Here is a 21,670-nt window from a genome sequence, read left to right as displayed (position 1 = left end):
GAATATGTAATACCATACTGTATTTAAGCACACTTCTTATTGTTAAGAGTGTGCGTGTTGGGCGGAGCGAATCCCCCGCGCACCCAGCGCTGTTTTGCTTATGCTCTAATGAACACGTTTTTACAGAATACAAGGAATTGGATTAAATGTTGTTTATCCATAGAAAAAGCATAAGTTATTTATTTCACTCTCCCTGCTCACTCTACACTTGACATGCTAGCAATTCCAAAGTTTTTCTTACCTTACATCTGAGTCTGATGCAGCAAATACTTTTTTTTATAAAAAATACAATTGTTAAAAAACAACTGAAAAATGCATAATATTAAGCTCTGACTCATAAATGCAAACAATCCTTTTTAATGATTACAAAATTTCAATTTCAGGCACTTAACTTCATGACAATATCATAAAAATAACCTGTTTCATTGCTCTACAGAGAATAACATTCCAGCCTAAGTTTTCAAGGCAATTTCTAAAAAAAAAAAATAAATAATTGCATTAGAAAGTTTTATAAGTTCTCTTTGAAAAGCAAAGGTAGTCTTCTGTAAAATATTAATTTTACATCAGCTACATTCTAATGGCAGTTTATAGGAATTTCATAACACAATGTTTAACTATTCTTTCATACCATCACACTTGATTGCAATGTTGTTTGTTTGGTTTTTTTGTAATAATTAAAAGGCAATTCTGCCAAATGTTAAAGTATGAAGAGCTTGTGCCAGTGTTACTCACAGACATGACCATAGAAAGAACCACTTTCCAAAATTAAGACTAGTGTAGTCCTAGTTAGGAGTAACTTGTTCATGAGCTTGTCAAGGTCTGCAGTACTCAAAATGTCAATGCTGCTACAAAATCTTAATCTTTAAGAATGCTCACTAGTGGGCAAAAGGCTAAGCAGTCAATTTTGCCATTGAAATCAATTAAATTGCTTCAATTATTATCAAGGAGGTTTTAACTTTCAATGTCAGACTTCAGTGTATAGATAGATGGCTAAAGTGCGTTCAAGAAGTAGCTTGACTCCCAGCATAACTATAGACACGAAGGAAGAAGACGGTGGGCACGGGAAGGTGAGCATGGGCTGCTGACACTGGTTTCCAGGAAAGACAAGCAACCTCACGTTCCACTCAGCTGAGCCGAAAACAAAACTCATTCAAGCAGCTTAGCTGCTTAAGAACACGGTATGATATTGGTTGATAACTTGTTTCCCCAGAAGGCAGGAAGATGCAATATTCACTGTTACTGCACTGAGGATTCTCTGTTCTTAAACCAATACTTGTTATGAGATGGGTCTTCTAGAATTATAAACTCTAACACCGTTCTGCATTGACGAGCGAGCGTATTTTGTCAGAAGAGCACCGACTGTCTGCTTCTCTGCACATAAGTCTCTATAGATGAAATAAAGCAGGTGACATTGGCATTAGAGATATTCTCATACAAAACAAATCCATGAAATAGTTGACAATATAGCGATACACTGGCTTAGGGTATTGGGAGAAAAAAATACTGCTAAAACTTTCACAAGATGCTTTAAATTACCTGAAGTTTAGAACTTTGCTTGACATTTGAACAGGCAAACTACATTATATTACTTCAGAAACAAGGATTTTGTTTCTTAGGGGGAGTTGTTTGGTTTTTGTTATTACTGTTCTCTAAAGGATTTTCAATCTAGCATAGCAGTTAGCTTTGAACTACTTAATTATTTACAGTAAATTTACAGCCACTCAAAGTTTTCATGCAGTTACTCCTGGGTTACCATCTATAGCTGCTCCCATATATCCTGTCTGTGCCTTCCAGGCAGCAGCACAGTGTAAGTATTAACCGCCAAGTGAACAAAGGACACCATACAAGAAGCACTACAGCATCATAAATATGGAGACCAATTATAAATGATATCAGGAGGTTAATTCTTTGAGTTAAATCTGCCTCAATCAAATAGGACAGAGTTATTGCCCATTTAAATTCAATAAGATCAGCTTTTTTTTTTTTTACATCCAACAAATATAGCTACAGTTCCCAGGGGTGGCAATTCTATTCATATAGAATTTGTATTGACATAAAATGGAAAGTATAGTATTTGAGGCAATCATAGCTGATAAGAAGTCAGCTATGCAAAACAGGAAGAATATAACACTATTATATTTTACTATAAATATATCCTTACTGTATATAAGGGGTAATATCCTCTTCTGTCCACTTTTCCCGTATGCTGAATAAGCTGTTGAATCTGTCCTGATTGTCTTCAGGTAAGTCTTCTACTTTTAGCAGAAAGATGGTCTCTGGTCTCGAGCTTTTATCCACAAGAGCCAAGCCCTATAAGTCACCATAAGAGAGAAAAATGTCAAGTAAAGACAAAACAATGAAACTTCCTTCTTTTTGGCAATAATCCATACACGTTGTTCTTTGCACATCCAAAGCCCCCTAAAACAGCACTACTAGTGAAAAAGTGTCATTGTGGTGCTGGTTTACAGGCACTATTTATGACAACAAGGGAGGGGGAAATCAACTCTGCCTCCTTTGAGCATTTCCACAGTGCTTGCTGCTCTACTGCCTGTCATTACAATTTGCTCAACAATAGCTTCAGCTTCTCTTCTAGTTACATTTTCAAGTATAAACTATACAGCTGCAACTTTTCTTCAGTGAAACATGCCAGACTTATAGAAACCTGAAATGTCATGATTCCAGACTATTGATGCTCAGAGAGAACGTCATAGGAAGTACTTAAACTCAAAAGCTGACAGAAATAATAAAATCAATACCCATTAATCAATAAAATCTACATATGACACAAGTCACTTTACAGCCTCCTCATTACAGAATCCATACTTTATGTTTTTACCTTCAGCTGATCAAGCCTTGCTGTCATCCCTTCAGGGACACTTTGTTGCCAGACTTCTTGAAACTCTGATAGATTGAATTTAACTGCATTTTGCAACAGCATTTGTGCTATAGATCTGCATATTTTATCTTCATGCATCTCAAAGTAAACCTCCCCTGCTGAGAAACAAAAAAACCCAGGTTATCTTGGATTTTTCCTTCCTGATAGAAGAACAGAGAACAGCCTCCCATTTCTTTTCTGGAGTCTTCTACAAACCAAATATCCTGTTTTTTCTTTTCCTCAGGGAGTAATCTGACTTGGTAATACTTTGAGTAAGTGACGGTATCTTCTCATTCTCAAGAACAAATTAAGCAGAAAATTATGTGCATGCAGCACTGCCCAAGCTACGGTATTCATTTATATCAATAAATGTAGTTGCCTCCCATCTTTTCCCCTTTCACAATAACACTGTTTCTCCTACAGCTTTCTTTCCTGTTTCTGAACAGCTTGTATTGAAGTGTTTGCTCTCTGTGATTAAACAAAACTTTCACTTTCTTAATCATCTTTATGACATGATGAAGGGAATAATGAGAATTTATTCTTGTTCACTAACTTGGCTGAAATTCCCTGAATAACATCAGGCATAAACACTTCCTTCCACTTTTTCAGTCATATGGACTTCCTGCAATTTTAACTTCTTCCCTGTGCAGCCTGCCTAAATGTACTAAGACAACAATCTGTGTCGCTGCAGGTGCTTGCCTATGGCCCTTTAAGGCCAAGTGTGACTCCTACTTCAGCCAAAGGTGAGATGAAAGCAACTGGGGGGAAGAAATCAGATTGAAGTAAAGGCACTGAAATATTATGCCTATATGTGGGATTTAATCAATACAATCAATGGCTTTTGTGGTGCAGTTCAACAGACCAGAGGCAGATGTCTACTTCAGCAAGCTGAATTCAGGGAGATCTACGTGCCACTGACTACTCACAATAGCACAAGTAATTGTTCAAACATCTGAGACCTCCTAGGATATCTAAAGAGAGATTCTATCATAATTTCAACCAGTGATCTGTCTTTAGTCACAAAGTTACAGCTTGTAGACACTGAATAAATCACTTCAGGTACCTCTGATAGTTCCTGATTTTTCCCTAGTGTCTTGTACAGTTTAATATTCCCTTTTCCTATGAAAATTTCTCTAGCAGTTTGATTTTTAGCTCACTGTTTGCTCCCTCTATTTACTGGCCTTGTAGCACGTTCATTTGTTTGACCCATCTGCATTTATTCATGAATAGCTATTTTCGTTATGCAAAATTAAAATATACAGGCTTTCCCAAACTTACCATCATCAACATATTTCCTTCCATAGCTTAGAAGAATATGTTCGATCATATCTCTGAAAAAAAAAAATTAGAAATCAAGGTTTAAAACTGTTCATTAGGACATTACAGAAACAGTTCCTAGGAAGAAGATGGTAAAAAAAAAATCAAGGAGAATGGAGCATGGGACTTGTCTTCATGGCTGAAATGAACAAACTGATAACATCTTAGAAGTTAGAAGAGGACAAAAGGGGACAAAAAGGACAGATTCAGCATATCATCCCCATCAGTCTCTTCCACTTTCTAGTTTTAACTACCAAAGACTAAAAGGTGTAAGGAGAATGAGGAAGACTCTTGCAATGTCACTTCTTTCCAACGAGAAGTGATGCAAGTCACAAATTTGGCAGTTACTTATTCCTAAATGAATAGCAGGCATTTTTCTAGACCTCTGGCATAAAATTACAACATAAATGCAAACACTAATATTAAAGCAAAATATGTTTTCAAGCCAAAAGACGAATAAATGGAAAATGCTACATATTGTAAACTTAAGACTTTTGAATGGTAATCTTAAATTATTTCATGACCCTAAATGGCAATACAGTAAACTCAACTCTTAAAATCTGAATTCAGTGTTATACCAGGAAATATACCACCATCTTAGACATTACGCAAGAGGTAAACTAAACATTTTTTAGCTAGTGTCAGAACGAGTATTTCAAGATGGTCAGCAATTTACACCTTAAGTACATGTTACTTCCAACACTGACAATTCAACAGTAATGTTTCTATTGAATCAATGGAAACATTACCAATAGACACTAAAAAGAGGTTACTGACCTGTCTGTCTAAACTACTAATGCCCTTATATATTTTAGAGCCAAAGAAAATATATCATTAACACCTTGGTAACTGGAATCTAGAGTTACAAGACTATAATTCTAAAAAAATTATTAATAATGATTGCAATTAGTAATAGTAAATGATGGCTGTAGGCAATTTTGAGTACTAAAAGTAATTGCTTACGTGGGTTCTAGAGATCCAAGTTCCTCAAGGCAGGTACGTAAAGGAACCTTACTTAAAGGCCAGGACTCTGATTCTATTAGCTGAGTCACGTGATTCAAGAGTTTCATTTCATAGTCAAATTCTAGAATTCTCCAATATCCTGCACAGAGAAAACCAGAAAACAGTGTTAGGAGGGAAACATTAACACCTTCATTCTGTTCCCCTGAAGACACGTTACAAGAGTCTGAAGATTTCAGTCATACCTTCACAAAGTACAGCAACAACATTCTGCCCTGTTCAGGATTCAAACTGGGAAAAAGGAACAGAATAGTAAGAGCAAATGTAAAGAAGAAAGAAATTAAGTAATCTAAATTATTTGTAAGTGTTGGTGTAGATTAACTGCCACAGATACAAAGACACTACAAATCCCATCCCAAGATGAATCAGACCTGGAAGAACTAATAATTAATTCAGACACAGAACTGCATGAACAGCACTGACTGCACTGGCCCTGCAAAGTGGCAGTTCAGGTCCAGCCACATTCATGGAAATCCAGATGTGACCAAGCACATATCTGGTACAATGGTGCTGTGCAGCTGTAAATGACAACAAAAGCCACCTGTGAGCTTATCCTCACCTACCTGATGGGACAGTATTAGAGAAGACAGAGCAGAAGTCTTCCTAGTGGTGCTCAGCAATGGGACAGGAGGCAACAGGCAGAAGTTGCAACAAGGGAAATCCCAGATGGGTATTAGATTTTTTTTTCCCTCCTTGCGGATAGTGAAACACTGGAATAGCCTGGACAGAGGTGGTGCAATCTCCACCCTTGGAAATGCTCAGAACTCGACCAGCCGAGGCCCTGTGCAGCCAGCTCCAAGCTGGCCCTGTTCTAAAGCAGGGGTTTGGATTCCAGAGCTCAGTTCTGCCCTACATTATTCTGTTACTCTAGGACTGCTGTCACCTGGTATACAGGTGAGGGCTTGGGCTAGGCCAAGTACAAGGATAAGTAAGACCTGTCACAAGGTGAGGTACTTGCTCCAGCTTTGCCTCACATGGCAGGCAGACTTCGGAGACAAACCCAGTCTAGGAGGAAGAAAGGACTAAGAAAATGCTGGGGTTACCTAAGGATCAAATATTTTTGCATCTAGAACTGCAGAAAGCAGCAGCCACTCACCTAGGAAGAGGGTAACCAGCCAAAAAAATGTTCATGCTATGGGTGGGATACTCTGATGCCAGTGTTTGCAGAAGCAGAGAAGAAATAACCCTGGAGAGACTCAGACTGGTTGATGCCTGCTCAGTTTTATCTTTTTGATCAGCACAGCAGCAGAACATATAGGAAATACAGAAACAGAACCTAGTACTTCGAAGTAACTTGCACTTTGACAGACGAGGATATGGAATGGACCTTAGAAAAGGGACACATGGATATTTTGGGAAAAGAGAAAAAACACACACAAAAAACCCCAGGGTTATTTCCTCACAGGCAGTAATATTCTTTAGAGACAAATACCTTCAATTTCGCAGGCATCTATAACCCGCAATTGGTGCAATATTTCTTCTTCACTTGCTTGAATCAGACTTAACAAATCTTCTGTTGTATACTGCAACAAGAGAAAAAATAACTAAATAAACTGAGTTATCCTTACTCCTCTTTTGCTTCAGCAAACATGCTAAATGGATTATAAGATGTAATGAAGGAAAGACTTAAAAGATTTATTTTTTTTTTCCCAGACTCTTAATTTTCTAAGGTTTACCACACTCTCTGAAACTTTTCCTTTATCTTACATCATTTTCTCAAAAAGTTATTCGATATAAACTCCAGACTAACTACAGGGAAGTCTTTGTGCCTTGCATGAATAGTACACCTATATTCCCAAGATGTCAAAGTAGCACAAGTAGGCACCACAAGTAAAGTATCACAGGAAGAATGAAAAGAGAATGTATTCTGTCTTTCATAAATCACATATTTTGATCTATGAGATGCAAAGAAAAGGCAAAACAGAGCACTGGAACAGGCTCTGGAACAGAGAGGTTGTGGAGTCTCCTTCCCTGGAGACATTCAAATCTGCCTGGACACATTCCTGTATGATCTGCTCTGGTGAACCTGCTTTAGCAGGTGGGTTGGACTAGATGATCTACAGAGGTGCCTTTCAACCCCAGCCATTCTGTGATTCTGTGAAAACAGAAATCACCACTTTTGGAGTAGTCAGAACTCAACTTAGTACTTCCACTAAGGGAAAGCCTCCTCCAGCATGACCTCAACTGTTACATATTATGTTTTGGTGTCTGCTAACCAATTAGCAGATGTATAGCACGGACCTGGCCACAGTACATACAGCTTCTTGCAGAACAGTTACTAGGTGAGATGGGAGGGTGCTGTGGATACTATGGTAAAGATTTAAGAGGCATGGGAGGAACAGAAGGTATCATGAAGTGTGAAGTAAAGGGAATGAACACCAGTCTTAAATACCTATTAAACAGGATTTAATCAATTCCTTTATTCACCTTACAGCCTTTTTAATCAACTCTACTATTAAAGTTTTGTTGATTATAGCATATTTCCTATCCAAAAAGAAAAAAAAATGGATCAAGTACTTGAGATCTATTAGACTATGGGAACACAAATAGAACAAACCAACACTAAGTTTGGAACATTCACATTAGAAAAACGTTTCATAAATACAGAAAACTCTCCTCTTCTTGCTATGCCATTCCAATTAGACGGTATGTTGAAACATCATCAGACTAAGCAGCACTGAACTCACATCGGTATTTGAACAAGGGATGACCATGTATACCAGAATTTAAAAAACACTGCTCACAGTTTAGAGCAAATATATCCCCAGATCAGTATGCAGCTGTGTTTGTGAGCTAGATACTGCCATTTAGATAGGACCCTGCACAGGAGTCCTTGGCATTTGTTCCCCTCTGAGGCCTGGCGCACACTCCAACAGCTTTTTTAAAGAAAACACTGCTCTCAACTATGATGCTTTTATAAGCTGCATCACCTTTGCAAACATAAAATGGAATGGGTTGACTTCCATTATGTCCATACCAGCATTTTCCAGACAAGGACAAGAAATATATTAAACACATTAACTCTGATGCAATCAGTCATCTGAATATGCCTTGTCATCTCACTGTAAACCCCAGTATGCATCAGGCTTCCTTACAGTAATTCCTTATAATGCTATAGTTCCCCAGGGTTCTTCTCCTGTAGTTCTCTGTGTATGATACAGTACAAACAACTGAAAACCACAAGAAGTTTACAGTAAGATACCAAAACATAGTAATTTGTGTTTAAACAGATTAAAGATGGTTTATTTGTTTCCAGCACCCAATAAATATTAAGTGTAAGCAAACAACAAATTTTTACTATACATGTATTCTTTGGGATTCCAGTGAAAATTAGTCCCATAGGAAAGAAAGCTTTCCCACAGAGAGCTTTAAGATCTCCATAGCTAAGATTTGTCTACATTTATCAGGTACAGAACTGTTCTCCAATACATGGAACATTATCCTTCAAAACAAATGGAGATGATCAGTTCCCAAACTAGGCACTAACACTTGGGGAGACACAGACATGTTTTTATAAAATTAATTCCATGTTATCAATAAATATTATTGCATATGACATCTTATTGTGTTGATAGCCTTTGTCAATGCTTATAATTTCTGGATAATTTAGGCTCTCTTCCTTCTGCCATCCCTTATTTTGCTGCTATGTCCTTCTATGCCTAGGCCAGAGTAGGTAGGAAAAATCAGAGGTGGAAAAGGGAATGCTGGGAGAAAGATTCTGAAACTTATCAGAAATTAGACTGTTAATCACCCAGAGAGAGGTAGCATCTCTCTCCAAGGGATACACGTAACATCTATGATTGCACATGCAAGCACACACAGATGGCTTGTTAGTATCAGCTTCAATGAAGCCTCTGGAGCGGGCACTGGAACAGGCTCCCCAGGGAGGTGTCACGGCCCCAAGCCTGACAGAGTTCAAGAAGAGACTGGACAATGCCCTCAGACACATGGTGTGAACTGTGGAGTTGTCCTGTGCAGGGACAGGAGTTGGACTCGATGATCCTTGTCCCTTCCAACTCAGGACATGATTCTGTGAAGCCTCAGTGTAAAATACTGTGGAGCAACCATTTATGTTTTTTAAAGACAAAAGGAAAATCAACTAAGCTAACAAGACTTCAGGATTTCTTGAGCCTTTTATCTGAGATCATATGCTGCACAGTCCCAGTCTATCCATTACTGTTTAGATCCTAAACTGGATTTCCTGGAAACACACAGGGGTAGTAGGTCAGGATTTTATTTGCGCTTTCCCTTCTTGTAATGTCAGTCTTATTCTCTGCCTTATATCATCCTTGTCATTCTTGGCAACTCCCTGCTTCTCCTTGTCATCATAAATTAATGATTGACAAGTGACTTTTACATGAGTGTCTTGTGAACTTAAACCTAGCCCATGCATGACAGCCCCAAAGAAGGAGCAAAGGCTACATTATACCTTAGCAGTCATATAACTCTAAAGGAATTTACAAAGGGTTCTGAAGACTGTCTCAAGAAACTCCCCACATGAAAAAAGGAAATCCTCAGTCTCTTTCAGTGTCCCTCCTTTTCCTCTTTTTGCTAAAAAAAGAGTTGCTTACCTGCTACTCAGTGGAAGGGCTAATAATTACCAATTTGTTTAGAATAGTAGGCTTAAAAAAGTTAACTCAAAGCAGCACTGTGAGACACGGAAGTAAAAGTATTTTTCCAGTTAAGAAAGTATCTTCACTTTGATTTGCCCATTACCAGTTACAATAAAGTAACTTACATAGATGATTTACCTTCGAAAATGTCGAAGTCTGATCTTTCTGACTATCTGGCCCTTCATATGGATCTTCCATTAAAAGCTTCCTCAGTTTCTTCAGTTTAGGTCGACATCTCCTTAATTCCCAATAGTTATTGGAGAAGCCAGCAATCTAAAGAAAAACCAGCAACTCTTAAAACATTTTTACCTACCATTTGGATTCAAAGAAACTTACCAAAAATTATCAGCAAAAAGTATTAATCTAGTCACTGAGAACAACCATTTATTAAGAGGGTGATTACTTTAAAAGATAAAGCAATCATTGTAATATTTTCAGTTTTAAAATCACTGCAGGCAATGGAGAATAAAAATCCGTTCATTGGTGAAAATATGTTCATGGTGCATATGACAAAGGTAACAACTCATCTCTACATGCAAATGATAGATAGAATATCATGATGGGATATATTCCTGCACAGTCCTTGTCAACACTTCTTATCCTCTTAATACTGTTATTTTATTGCCATAAAGCCCTTCCTGCATTATCCTGTTTCCATCTTCCTCACTTCTTCCCATGCTTAGAGATGTACTTCATGGTGTTTTTACACCTTATTGAATCATCATATCACTAAGCTCAGGTAAAACAGCCATTAACAAGACAATAAGTTACACTTGCACACAACTAACAAGGTATCTCTGTTCCTGACTCTGATTCAACACACACATTCAGGAAGCTCAGGTGTAATTGATTCAACACTAACTGAGTGAAACTTTACCTTCAAAGTAATCCTGAGGTGTTTCATGAGGTACAGCTCAGACTTCTTAGCAGATTCTTTGAAGAGGACAGAGTATTGGAGGCCTTTCAGCATTGTTTCCGCTATTTACCAAACCAACGCGGGCGGGTACAGAATGGTAGATGCAGAACAGACTGCAGGTTTGCAACTCCTGACCCAACCACTGGCCCCTTGTAAAAAAAGCCTCCATGAAGAAGCATCCAGACAGTATTTTAAAACGACCTAAATCCTTTGCCAGACTACTTCTTTTTTAAAAGTCATCAATTAAAAAAAAAAAAAAATCAAAACTTTAAAATAATGTTCCATTTAAATCAACTATAAGCAAACCACCTATATGTAGAAGTCCTATTCAATTCTAATACAGAGAAAGCTACTCTAACTATTCTATGGCTTGCTTGGCAGAAAATTCACATAAATACTAATTTCCTGACAAACTTCTACATTTTTTTTCCTCCATGTCAAACAGCATTTACCCAAGTGTTAGACTCTTTTCCTTGCCAAGTTTTTTTTCTGAGCAATTTGCCAACGAACAATATGGTACTCTGCATAGAAAAGGAAATAATTCTAATTCATAAGCCATAGCTCATAACTGGAGTTGGTCTGTGTGAGGTTAATAAAATCACAGATGCTTTGGCTATAGGTATTAGTCTTGCAAGCAGTACAAGACTACAGGAGAAGGGTAGTGAAGCCCCAAAACACTGAGTAAAAATAGTATCTTATGTTTTACAATATGCAGTGTCAATACATCACATAATGTTTTTGAAAACATAAAGAAAGCTCTTAGAAATTAAACTCTAAAAATAATTCATAAGCAAATCACACATATTATGTTGCCATGTATGACTTCAGAGGACTAGAGAGATCATTAAACAGAGAAAAAAAATTACGGAAGAACATCACTTTCTCAGTAATCTACTTTAGTTTGAATTAACTTCTTCTGTTAGCTGAACTACTGACTTCACGGAAGAAATTATGTTAGTTTGATTATTATGCTCATCTAAGGACAAGCAGGATTACTCCTCAATTATGTCATTATACCTGTTGCAACAAATAATGACCTAGTAATAATATTTCCCTAACTATTTTTAGAAGAATTTTATTGAGTATGCTTCAGAAGAGCAGAAAACAATAAATTATTGAAATCAAGAACTCTAAAAAACTCTAAAATCATTCATTCAAACGAATCTTTCCAGATGCTAGTTGAGAGTCACCTTTGAATATATTTCTGTATTTAAAAAATAATATTCAGGCATGACGTGGTATAATCTGCCTTTTGGGGAAAGCACTCCTAAGAATCAATTTGTGAACAGCTTATTTTAAAAATAGGTGCTAACACTGAGAAATTAGATTTTCTTTGAAAGCTTTTAATACCTACCACAAGTGATTACTACCCACTGAAAATAAACCCAAGTTTTAACTTCTTAGAAACAGTAATTATCATACACCATGGATAAAATTCAGTTGCCTGAAGAAGGGCCCTAGAACCATTTTAGATCCCCTAAGGTATAGCGTGCCCCCTGTGTATGAAGTTTATTTATAAAGACATCCTCCTGGGTCTGTTCAATATACAAAGAACCTACAGGAGACTCATGTCCTTCTACAGCAGCAGCTCGCTGCTAGACCAATACCACAGGCATCTAAAATGGCATTAGAAGCCTATGTTTAGGCAACTGAATCCCAGCCAGGTTTCATATATGTATTTTGGGTAAAATACAAGAAATCATAGAGAATAAGGAGAGAATTAAAGCAAACAAACAAAGATTCAGAAAGATATACCTGTGAATGAATAATATTACAAGATGCTTGATTGTCATTCAGCTGTTCTGGAGTTTTGCAACCAGGAATAAACAGCAGCATATTTGATGTATCTGCTATTTTCATGTCGTAAGTTTTATCTTTGCTGCACAACACTGCTTGTTCATCCTTTTCACCACGGATTACTAGGCTGGAAAAAAACAGCACAAAAATAAAGATGTATTTTTACCTCTATTTTAGGATGAACAACTATTAAACTGGTCTGATATTTTTTCACAGTTCTATTTAGTAGCAGCACAGTATACTAAGATATAAAAATGTAATAGTCAATTAATCTAAAATATCTTAACACTATGTTTTTTTCCTCTCCTTTTTGAGTTTTCTCACTTTGAAAGACATGCATTCAAGGTTCTTACGCAGATCACAGTCCAACCACCTCACCGGCCCATTCACACAACCCCCCCAAAACACCAATTAAGTGTGCTTAAAGCCTGAACTAGTTCACTAATACTAGAAATTAGATTACTAGTTGTTCTTTAGTGAGGACTGAAACTGGCCCATTGTGAAACAAGAAAGAAAACAGAAATTTTGTTTATGGTACAGCAACCTTCAGACAATTCCCTCTCATAAACATATACATTTTCTTACAAATAATTCCAAGCAGGTAAGAAAGCCATCTTCTAGAGCATTGCGGTGCAAAGAATCAATGCAAACATCCCTCTTCAGCTCACATACTTGGTTAAATACAATCTCAATGAGGACATAATACCAAAGCAGGAACACAACAGGGAACATCCAGTTCCTCCCAGGCTACACTACATTTAAGTGCTCAGATTCAATTTAATCAAACTGCTCCTCTTGCTTTCAAAAGCTTCCCATGTATGAACAAAGCTCAGCTGTGCCCTGTGGTCCTCAGCAAGATCCAGGCCTCTAATCAATGACACTTTATCAATATTACACCAAATACGAACAGGCTTACTAACACACATCTCTGATGACTATTTTCTTTAGAGGGAAGTGTATGATTTTTAACATTCTTATTGTGTCGCTGGCACTGCAACAAAAGAAGATACTTTAAAACCGCATCCAAAGCTTATCTATAATCTGTTCTTGGTCCAGAATTAGAGGTCACATAACCATCCTACCAAATGCCCCTGCTAATACCGTGTGTCCTTCTCTGTCCTCTTTGGCCAACCTGCAGGCACCTGCCTCCCCTCCAACCTCCAGAGTTCCAGGAGGAAAATCTCAAAGGCAGTGGAATTTTTTTAAAGACATCATCTCCTTTCTAAAGCCAAAGCTTTTAAGCACCTGTATTCATACGCCTGATGAGAAACTCTTCTCAGTTTTGGCTAGAAGTCTCCTCAGAAGCAATTTTTCCGCGTTAGGAAAAAACCAAAACAAAACAAAAACACGCTTCTTATGGGCTAGTAACCTAGTTTTTAGTTTCTAATGTAATGGAGCCAGGTTTAAGGGACAGTTACATTTCCAAGCAAACCGTATTAGAACGAAAGTGTGGAAAAAGCTCCGTTTAAGAGCCATGTCAGCTCCTGAACACTAAGGACGGGCCAAGGGGCAGCCCCTACCGGCGCCACCTCCGTCCCGCTCCCCACGCTCGGCGGGGGGTAGGGTGGAAAACTCCAGCGTCTCGCAGCGGGGGGGGCTGCCCCGGCCCCCCAGCCTGCCTCGGGTTGCTGTTCCACACACCGCGGCCGCCAGGCCCCAAGCGGCGACGTGGCGGCGGTGCGTGGGGTGTCACCGCGGCCCGGGTCGCCCCTCGCCTCAGGGGACGGCGACTACATCACCACCCCCCACGCCTCCAGGGGGCGCCCCACGCCGCCCGCACCTGCGTCCCGCCTCCAGCTCGGCGCAGAGGCCCGGCTCCAGCTGCAGCAGGCAGCACTCGCCGGCGCTGGCCTGCGGGCCGAAGCTGAGGCAATGGACGGTCGGCAGCAGCTCCGCCGGGTTCAGCTTGGCCGTCTGCAGCGTAGCATCCACCTCCGCGCGGTTCCGCATGGCGCCCGCCGAGCTCGATCGCTCCGAAAGCCGCGCCACAGCGTGCCCCGCCCCGCCCAGGCGGTGCCGGGAGCAGCGCGGGAGGCGGGGCGGCGGGCGCCGAAGGGGTTGATTCTGTGTTTGGCTGCAACGCGGCCGGTTGTGGCCAGCGGGGCGGGCGGCAACGCGGCGGGGTTACAGAGGGGACTCGCTCTCAGCAGCCGCTGGTTCCCGCCCGGCGAGGCCCGGCTGCCGGGATTGCAGCTCCACCTCCGTTCTGATGCGGGACAGACCTATCGATTTCTGTCTGGCTGCACTGGAGTTAGGGATGCCATAACATCTCTCTATATGCCAATAAAATGCCATAAAAATCCACAAAATGCCCCAAATAAAAAATATATATGAAATACAAGAAGAACCAGGCCCAATATGGGAATCCCTGCCCAGCTCTGACTGAGGCAGCACCTCCTCGGTACCTCCTTGACACCAGAGCATGAGGGCAACGATGGACCAGAGGAAGAGTGATGGTCATCACTACAGGGCCTGGCTGCGGGTGGGAAGACACTGGCCAAAGCTGCAGGTGGCACCCCCAGTGTCCCCACCCTGTGCCTGCTGTCACAACGGCTGTGGGGACAGGCTGACTGAGGGCAGGGTGTCTGCCGGCTCTTGGCACCAGATGAACACAAGTCTGATGAGGAGCAGCTGAGGGAACTGGGGCTGTTCAGCCTGGAGAAAAGGAGGCTGAGGGGAGACCTTATCACTGTCTACAACTACCTGAAAGGAGGTTGTAGCATGGAGGAGGCTGGTCGCTCCTCCCAAGTAACAAGCCATAGGATGACACGAAATGGCCTCAAGTTGTTCCAGGGGAGGCTCAGATTTGATATGAGGAAAAAATTATTCACAGATAGGGTTGTCAGGCATTGGAACAGGCTGCCCAGGGAAGTGGTGGAGTCACCATCCCTGGAGGGGTTTAAAAGGTGTTTAGATGAGGTTCTTAGGGACATGGTTTGATGCTACAGTTAGGCTATGATTGGACTCGATGATCTTAAGGGTTTCTTCCAACTGGAATCATTCTGTGATCCCTTAGGAAATGGATGCCACAGCCCCTGTGGGGAGGTTCCTCCCCTTGTGACTCAGGGCCCAGCTGGGCTTGGTGCTGTGTCCTGACCCGGGCTCCCCCTGCTTGAAGAAGCTGTGATGAAGTGTTTGAGCTGAAGCCATGACAGAGATGAGTTAAAACTATGGCCAAGTGCAATTATTGCAATGGAAATAGTCTGCAGCTCAGAGATTCCAGAGGAAGCCTATTGACATTCTTCAACCATATGGAAAATAAAAAAAGTGGAGGCTCAGAAGACAGTTCAGCACCAGTGCGAGTCAGTCCTCTGCAAGGAGCAGCACAGGGTATCTCTGTCCTGCCACGTCCAGGACAGCCAGCTCCCCAAGGGCTCACTGAGGTCTTGCTGCAGGGCATATTAATGCTCAGCCTAGTCGATGTTAGTCCTAGATGTCTGCCACATGCATTAGCTAACAAATAATTACTTTGTGCCCATATGTTGTGTATATCCGCTTGCAGAGTCCCTCTGTGCTTGGTATAAGCCTGCAACACATGACCTACACAAGGAGGATGCTCTACGTTCATGTCAGAACCAAAAGCAGGAGCTGGTGGGATGGAGCAGGCTCGGTTCAGTACCCAGCCCAGCAGAGAGCAGCTGTTGTTATGTGTGACTGGATCAGGCATCTTCTGCCTTCACAACGTACTTTGCTTGAGTGGTGCCAGCAATGCAATTGGTCTTGGAGGAGCCTTTGAATTAATGAGGCAGTTTCTATCACACAAAAATTGGCTTGTTCAAATACTCAGCCGTCTTATCATATTTTCATGTTTTATTTCACTTATTGGAAGGTGGAAATACAGTCATTGTGTACACAGGAAACCTGAGGCACTTTGGCTTTGGCTAGTTTCTATTAATTCATAGGTGTAAACTGGTATGTACAGTCATTTCAGACTGTGACCTTTTGCTTTAACGTAAGTCTGTTCCTGCACACCTCTAAGCTGAACCAGAAAATCACTGTTCTGTCAAGTAAACGTTCACACAGTTACTGTTTAAATAGAAGCTTAATTATCCTAGCATTGATTTCTGCCTTAATTTGTGCGATTTTCTAATGACCTTGCATGCATGCTGCTTCTCCTTTTTTTACTCTATCAAATAAGAACAGATTCTGACATAGCCAAGGAACTGAATCCAAGGCATTAATTCATGGAGTTTGTATCTCAAGAGCTCCCTACTTAACAGAAAGCCAATGGGAAGAAAATCACTGAACATTATTCAGGAGCTAGCACTGATCTGTGGCCAGGAACATTTGAGACTGAGCCCAACATTTATACTAGTTATTCATTTTTCCAACCAGTTTTGTTTATCCTACTAGTTCTGGTTGTAGATACTTTTATCTTGTTTCCTAAGGAGCTGAAGAGTATATGCTTTTGCTGCCTGAAATATTTTTCTGCCTGACCATCATTTACAACTCTGGAAATTGCTGTTTGAGTTCAGGCAAATTTGGCAGGTAAAGTTCCTAGACGTTTTGTGGAAATCAGTGGCTGGACAATCTATTGGAGCCCCTCCTGAGGGGAGTGCAGCTCTCATTCATGCTGAGAGGCAGCAGACAACTGGCCTATCAGCAAAAGCATGGACAAAAATCTGTAGGAAACATAACTCATTCCTCAGGAAGCAACTTGTATTAGGTTTCTGTTTCACAGAGAATGATTTAGAGCAGTGACCTAACTGACAAAAACTGATTTGTATAGCAATTTATACAGTGAATTTCTTGAAACACAGATAAATCATTTAATGACTTTGGATTGCAGAGAAAATTAGGAGATGCTGAACTATCAACACAATGTCAATTCATAAGGAAATGCACGCTATGGTAAGGGAACTTGGTACAATCATGAAGTTACTTTATAATGATGATGTAGGATTATTTATTTGCTCTAGCAAATTAACTGTAGCATAAAGTAGTATTATTTTCACTTTGAGCTAGTACGTTGGCCTGAAACTGTCAGAGTTCAGGAGTGTGTAACATCATAGTACAAGCAGGGGTGAAACTCTCCTGGAGCAGAATGGAAGAAGGAGTTGAGGAAGCAATCAATTGATTCAGCCATCCCATCCTAACCGATCACCCACTGAAGTCAGCCCCCCAAGCTGCACATCTGAAGCTCTAAGTGGATGCTGTGAGTGTGCAGCTGAGAGGTTCACCTCTCCGAACAGCTCTATACCAGGAAGGAGCAGAGTGAGCCCCTAAATAGCCCGCACCCTCAGCTGGGCAGGAGGGGAGGCAGGAATGAAGTCAAGTCTCAAGCAAGATAAGCTTTGGTGTAGTTTCTCAACTGACTAATGTTAATGGAAATTAGTGTTGAAGGTATCTGGTTGATTAACACTGAATGAAGTTGGCAAAACAGAAAACAGATTATTGAAGATTATTATAGTCTTGCTTTTGAAGTTTCTGGCCCTGTATGACGTTTCCCAAGACTCAAACATCAAGGATGTGAACAGCAGAATAAATGAAAGGCAGCTGTGACAAATCAAAGAAAGGAAGTTCAAATAACTCCAAAGCTCCACAAGTAAGACACAGAACAATGAACAGCGAGATAACAACATATGTTATAACAGTGCACATTGCCAGTGTCAGGCTCCAGTCCCCAGGCAGCACGGCAGGGGGATGACTTCCCAGGTGTGATCTCAATTCAAGTGCTTGGGAGCTCTACAGTAATACGTAGTGAGAAAACTGGGCTGCATGAAATGGGCTGTTTAAATGTTCAGGGAAGATTTACACACTAGAAACGTCTGAGTGTCCTTCAAAGCACAAGGTAGGTAGCTGTGAAAATAAAAAGTAATAAAGCCAGCACTGGAAAAACTGGCATGGCACCAAAGTTGTGTATCGTAACAAGTTAACAGCCTGGTGATAATTACACGATTTACAGTTACAGTTCTTGGAGATTATTCCACAAGAGAGACTCAGTTTGATTTAAGCCTCACAAAACCCACTTCAAGGATTTTTTTATTTTTCAGGTAAAATGCCATCTGCAATATTTAAAATTAGTATGTATGTTACATTTTTATACATTAAATGACAGTTTCTCATTGTCTAGAAATAGCTGCCATTGGACGTGCTCATTGTGTTTCAACACAGAAGGTGACTGTGGCAGCTGGAGCTGTAGGTGTGACTGGAGTTGGAGCACAAGAGCCCGCAATGCTGTTTCTGCATGTTGCAGGTTCCTGTGAGACACCAGGAGAATAACTGTCTACAACAAATGTGCTGCACTTCCTTCCTGGGAAAACAAAAACGAGAGGAAAAATAAAATGAAACAAACAAAACATAATTATACCATTGTATAAACCCACAGTGCACACATATCTTGAATAATGATTTTCTAGTCTGTCTCAAATGTAAGAACACTGCTGAAATGAACAGAAAGTTATGGATAACAGGAGACAAGGTGTTTCTGTGCAACACATTATGCAATTTGTGATATGTGGTAGCAGACAAAATGAGTCTGATCCACAGAAGAGTTAGACAAATTCATAAAGGTTAGATGTGCTTGTCTCTGTTAATCACAATGTTCAGGTTTTAGTCATAGCTCATAACCCTAAGTAAGCTCAAATCCCCAGAATCACCAGAGCACTTGCTTTTCTGCTCTCCGCTGGAGTTGATTATTGAGTTAGATGTATTTTTACTCATTTTATTTTAAATGAACAGCTAAAATAGCAAAGCCGGGCTTGCATATTCTATATTCCAGGCTTTGATTAATTTGTTTATTATGTCTCAGTAAAACTATCATACTTGATGACGTCAGGCAGCAAAGCACCACAAAGCAGGAGATAATGAGTCCAAGACTCAAAAAGGCAAAATTTCAGCCAATTAGTAGAATAACAAGATAGCTCATTCCTACGTCAGATAAGTGCTGTCTTGTGACTCTTAATAGGCCAGCAGGGAGATGCAAAACAGTTATATTCAAATTAGGAGAAAATAAACAGTTGTAACTAAACCTAAATATTTGTGTAAACTATGCAATAGCTTGGAGTATGTCAGTGACGTAAAATTATTTCTGTGCTGGAAACAGTGGAGAAGAAACACTGCAGTACAAAGCTGGAGCGCACAGGTCAAAATAACCGGGGCACAAATACCACCAACACAGTTCAGCAATGACTTTGAGAATGTCACAGTACACAGCTGTGACAAACGAGAACCCAGATGCCCAGCACACATGAGACAATGAGCGCTAAGATACCTCTTTTGTTGTTATGTCATTTCTCTGCAAGGAGAGCATCTGTAATTGCGAACAAAGCCAGAGGATCTGTCATGCTACATGGGTGTCAGTCATGACAAGGTGGGGTAAACCTGAACAGGTTGGTACCCAGCCCAAATTCATCGCTTCTGCCAGTCTCAGCCAATCAGCCGTGACATACTGTGCTACAGAGCGTGTCCTCACAGTGTAAATGCTGCTGCAGCGGGCGGGAAGGTGCAATGATTTCTGTTAACATTGGCAGGAAAGAGCAGGACAATTTTTTCAATAATATATTAATTATAGAGACACAGTCCCTTTTATATTTAGACAATTTGACAGGTGTGCATGTCATTTAATGCGTGAGGACGCCATGGAAGTCTTTTGCTCCATCTATATTTTCTGGATAGATCTCCAGAGTGCTTCTACCATAGCAAAAATGGGAATTCAGACACAGCTATTTTGCTAATTGGCAAAATTAACAGCAATACTTTACTGCAGGCCCTAAAATTTAATCACATGATACACCTGCTGCTAAAATTATTTGAAACATTGTTGTCATTAGTACCTAGGAGATAAATGTCTATAAATAAATGGAACTAAATGTATTTTTTAAAAATACTTTTTAGAGTGTTCTGTGGATAATTTCAGGGCTCAGTATGGAGACATTATTAATAGGGACATACTATACATCAGTATGTATCATCTGGCCAGTTATACTGTCTCAATTCTTAACTAGTATCTGCGTAGTAGTAACCCCAGAATTTTTTTTTGAAGTTAATGTATTATTATTTTTTGAGACATTGCTAGTGCTAGGGGTTACAAGTATATCCCAGCAAACTACATACATATAATATCTGTATGAATCTAAAATAAATAAATAGATTAATTAATTAATATGACAACTATAGCCATATTATGCAAAATATTAATAAAAAGGGGGAAGATGCATGAAATATTCTATCTATGAAGAGTATACAATGGAGGAGTGGTGCAGGAAAAGGATAGTGAAGAATAGCAGGATGAAAACTCTAGTGAGGACTATGAAGAAGCCAATATAGCAAAAGATCATGTAACAAAAAGAGCAGAAGCCTGACAAACGGAAAAACTCAAGCAGCAATACAAATAAGCACATCATAAAAATTCTGTCCAAAAAACCCAGTGTTGGCATGACTTACGAACTGCAGAACCATTATCTGATTCTGTTAAATTCTGGTTGTTTCTCCTGTTTCTGATTGTAGGGCTTTCTAGTCTCACCCTCAGTCTTGTTGAATAATGAGATCTCAGGCTGGAGCATTCCAAGAATTACCAGTTAGTTCCATTTTGTCACTCTTAACTTTCCTCCTGGTGCTGAAATGCCAGATGAGCAGGCTATCCCTTTCCCATCCCGCTCCCCAGTATACCCAAGAGTCCTTTTAGTCCCGTGTTCTTTTTAGCCCCAAACCATATGCTTGGCATGAAAGTGCAAAAAACTGCAGACATCTCTGCAAGGAACACTTTGTCCTCAAGATTTCCATCTACCTTCCTCAAAGGGTATTACTAGGGCCTCTGCCTAAAGAATGCATGTTCCTGTATCAATTGTATTTTTGACTTTTTTTTTCCTATGTAGATCCTAAATATCTGTAGCTTTTTCCTCCTGCTGCTGAATACTAGAGCTTGTATTGAGGCCAAGCATTTTTCCATTGTAATCATGGTATCAATGAGTAGCTGGATTTTTTTTCTCTTACAGCTCTGTGAGTAATGATTAGTGGTGACTGTATCACAAGGGATATCAGTGTCTTGGGATGCTGAACAATTTGACATCATGTGGTAAGCCATAACAGGGACAACAAAAGTAGTTTTCCATTCATTGGATGTTTTGGCCTCCCAGATCTGCAATGACTCTTGACTTGGAACGTAATTTCATTGCCTGTACAGTTAGGAGA

At 40.1% G+C, this 21,670-nt stretch overlaps 1 protein-coding gene across 1 annotated transcript; it reads right to left on the bottom strand.

The window, feature by feature from the left end:
* Positions 1-1,276: 1,276 nt before the first annotated feature.
* DSCC1 (DNA replication and sister chromatid cohesion 1) lies at positions 1,277-14,488 on the bottom strand (the record flags this gene model as incomplete). Its single annotated transcript, XM_080340255.1, has 9 exons — positions 1,277-1,385; positions 2,162-2,310; positions 2,837-2,991; positions 4,154-4,206; positions 5,156-5,294; positions 6,645-6,735; positions 9,964-10,098; positions 12,497-12,665; positions 14,319-14,488. The coding sequence occupies 9 exons, from the start codon at positions 14,486-14,488 to the stop codon at positions 1,277-1,279; spliced, it is 1,170 nt and encodes a 389-aa protein (XP_080196381.1).
* Between the last annotated feature and the right edge of the window lie 7,182 nt (positions 14,489-21,670).

Source organism: Nesoenas mayeri (genome assembly GCF_963082525.1).
Source record: "Nesoenas mayeri genome assembly, chromosome: 2".
Classification (NCBI taxonomy): domain Eukaryota; kingdom Metazoa; phylum Chordata; class Aves; order Columbiformes; family Columbidae; genus Nesoenas; species Nesoenas mayeri.
The sequence above is the reverse complement of the archived record's forward strand: the minus strand, read 5'-3'. Positions and strand labels throughout refer to the sequence as shown.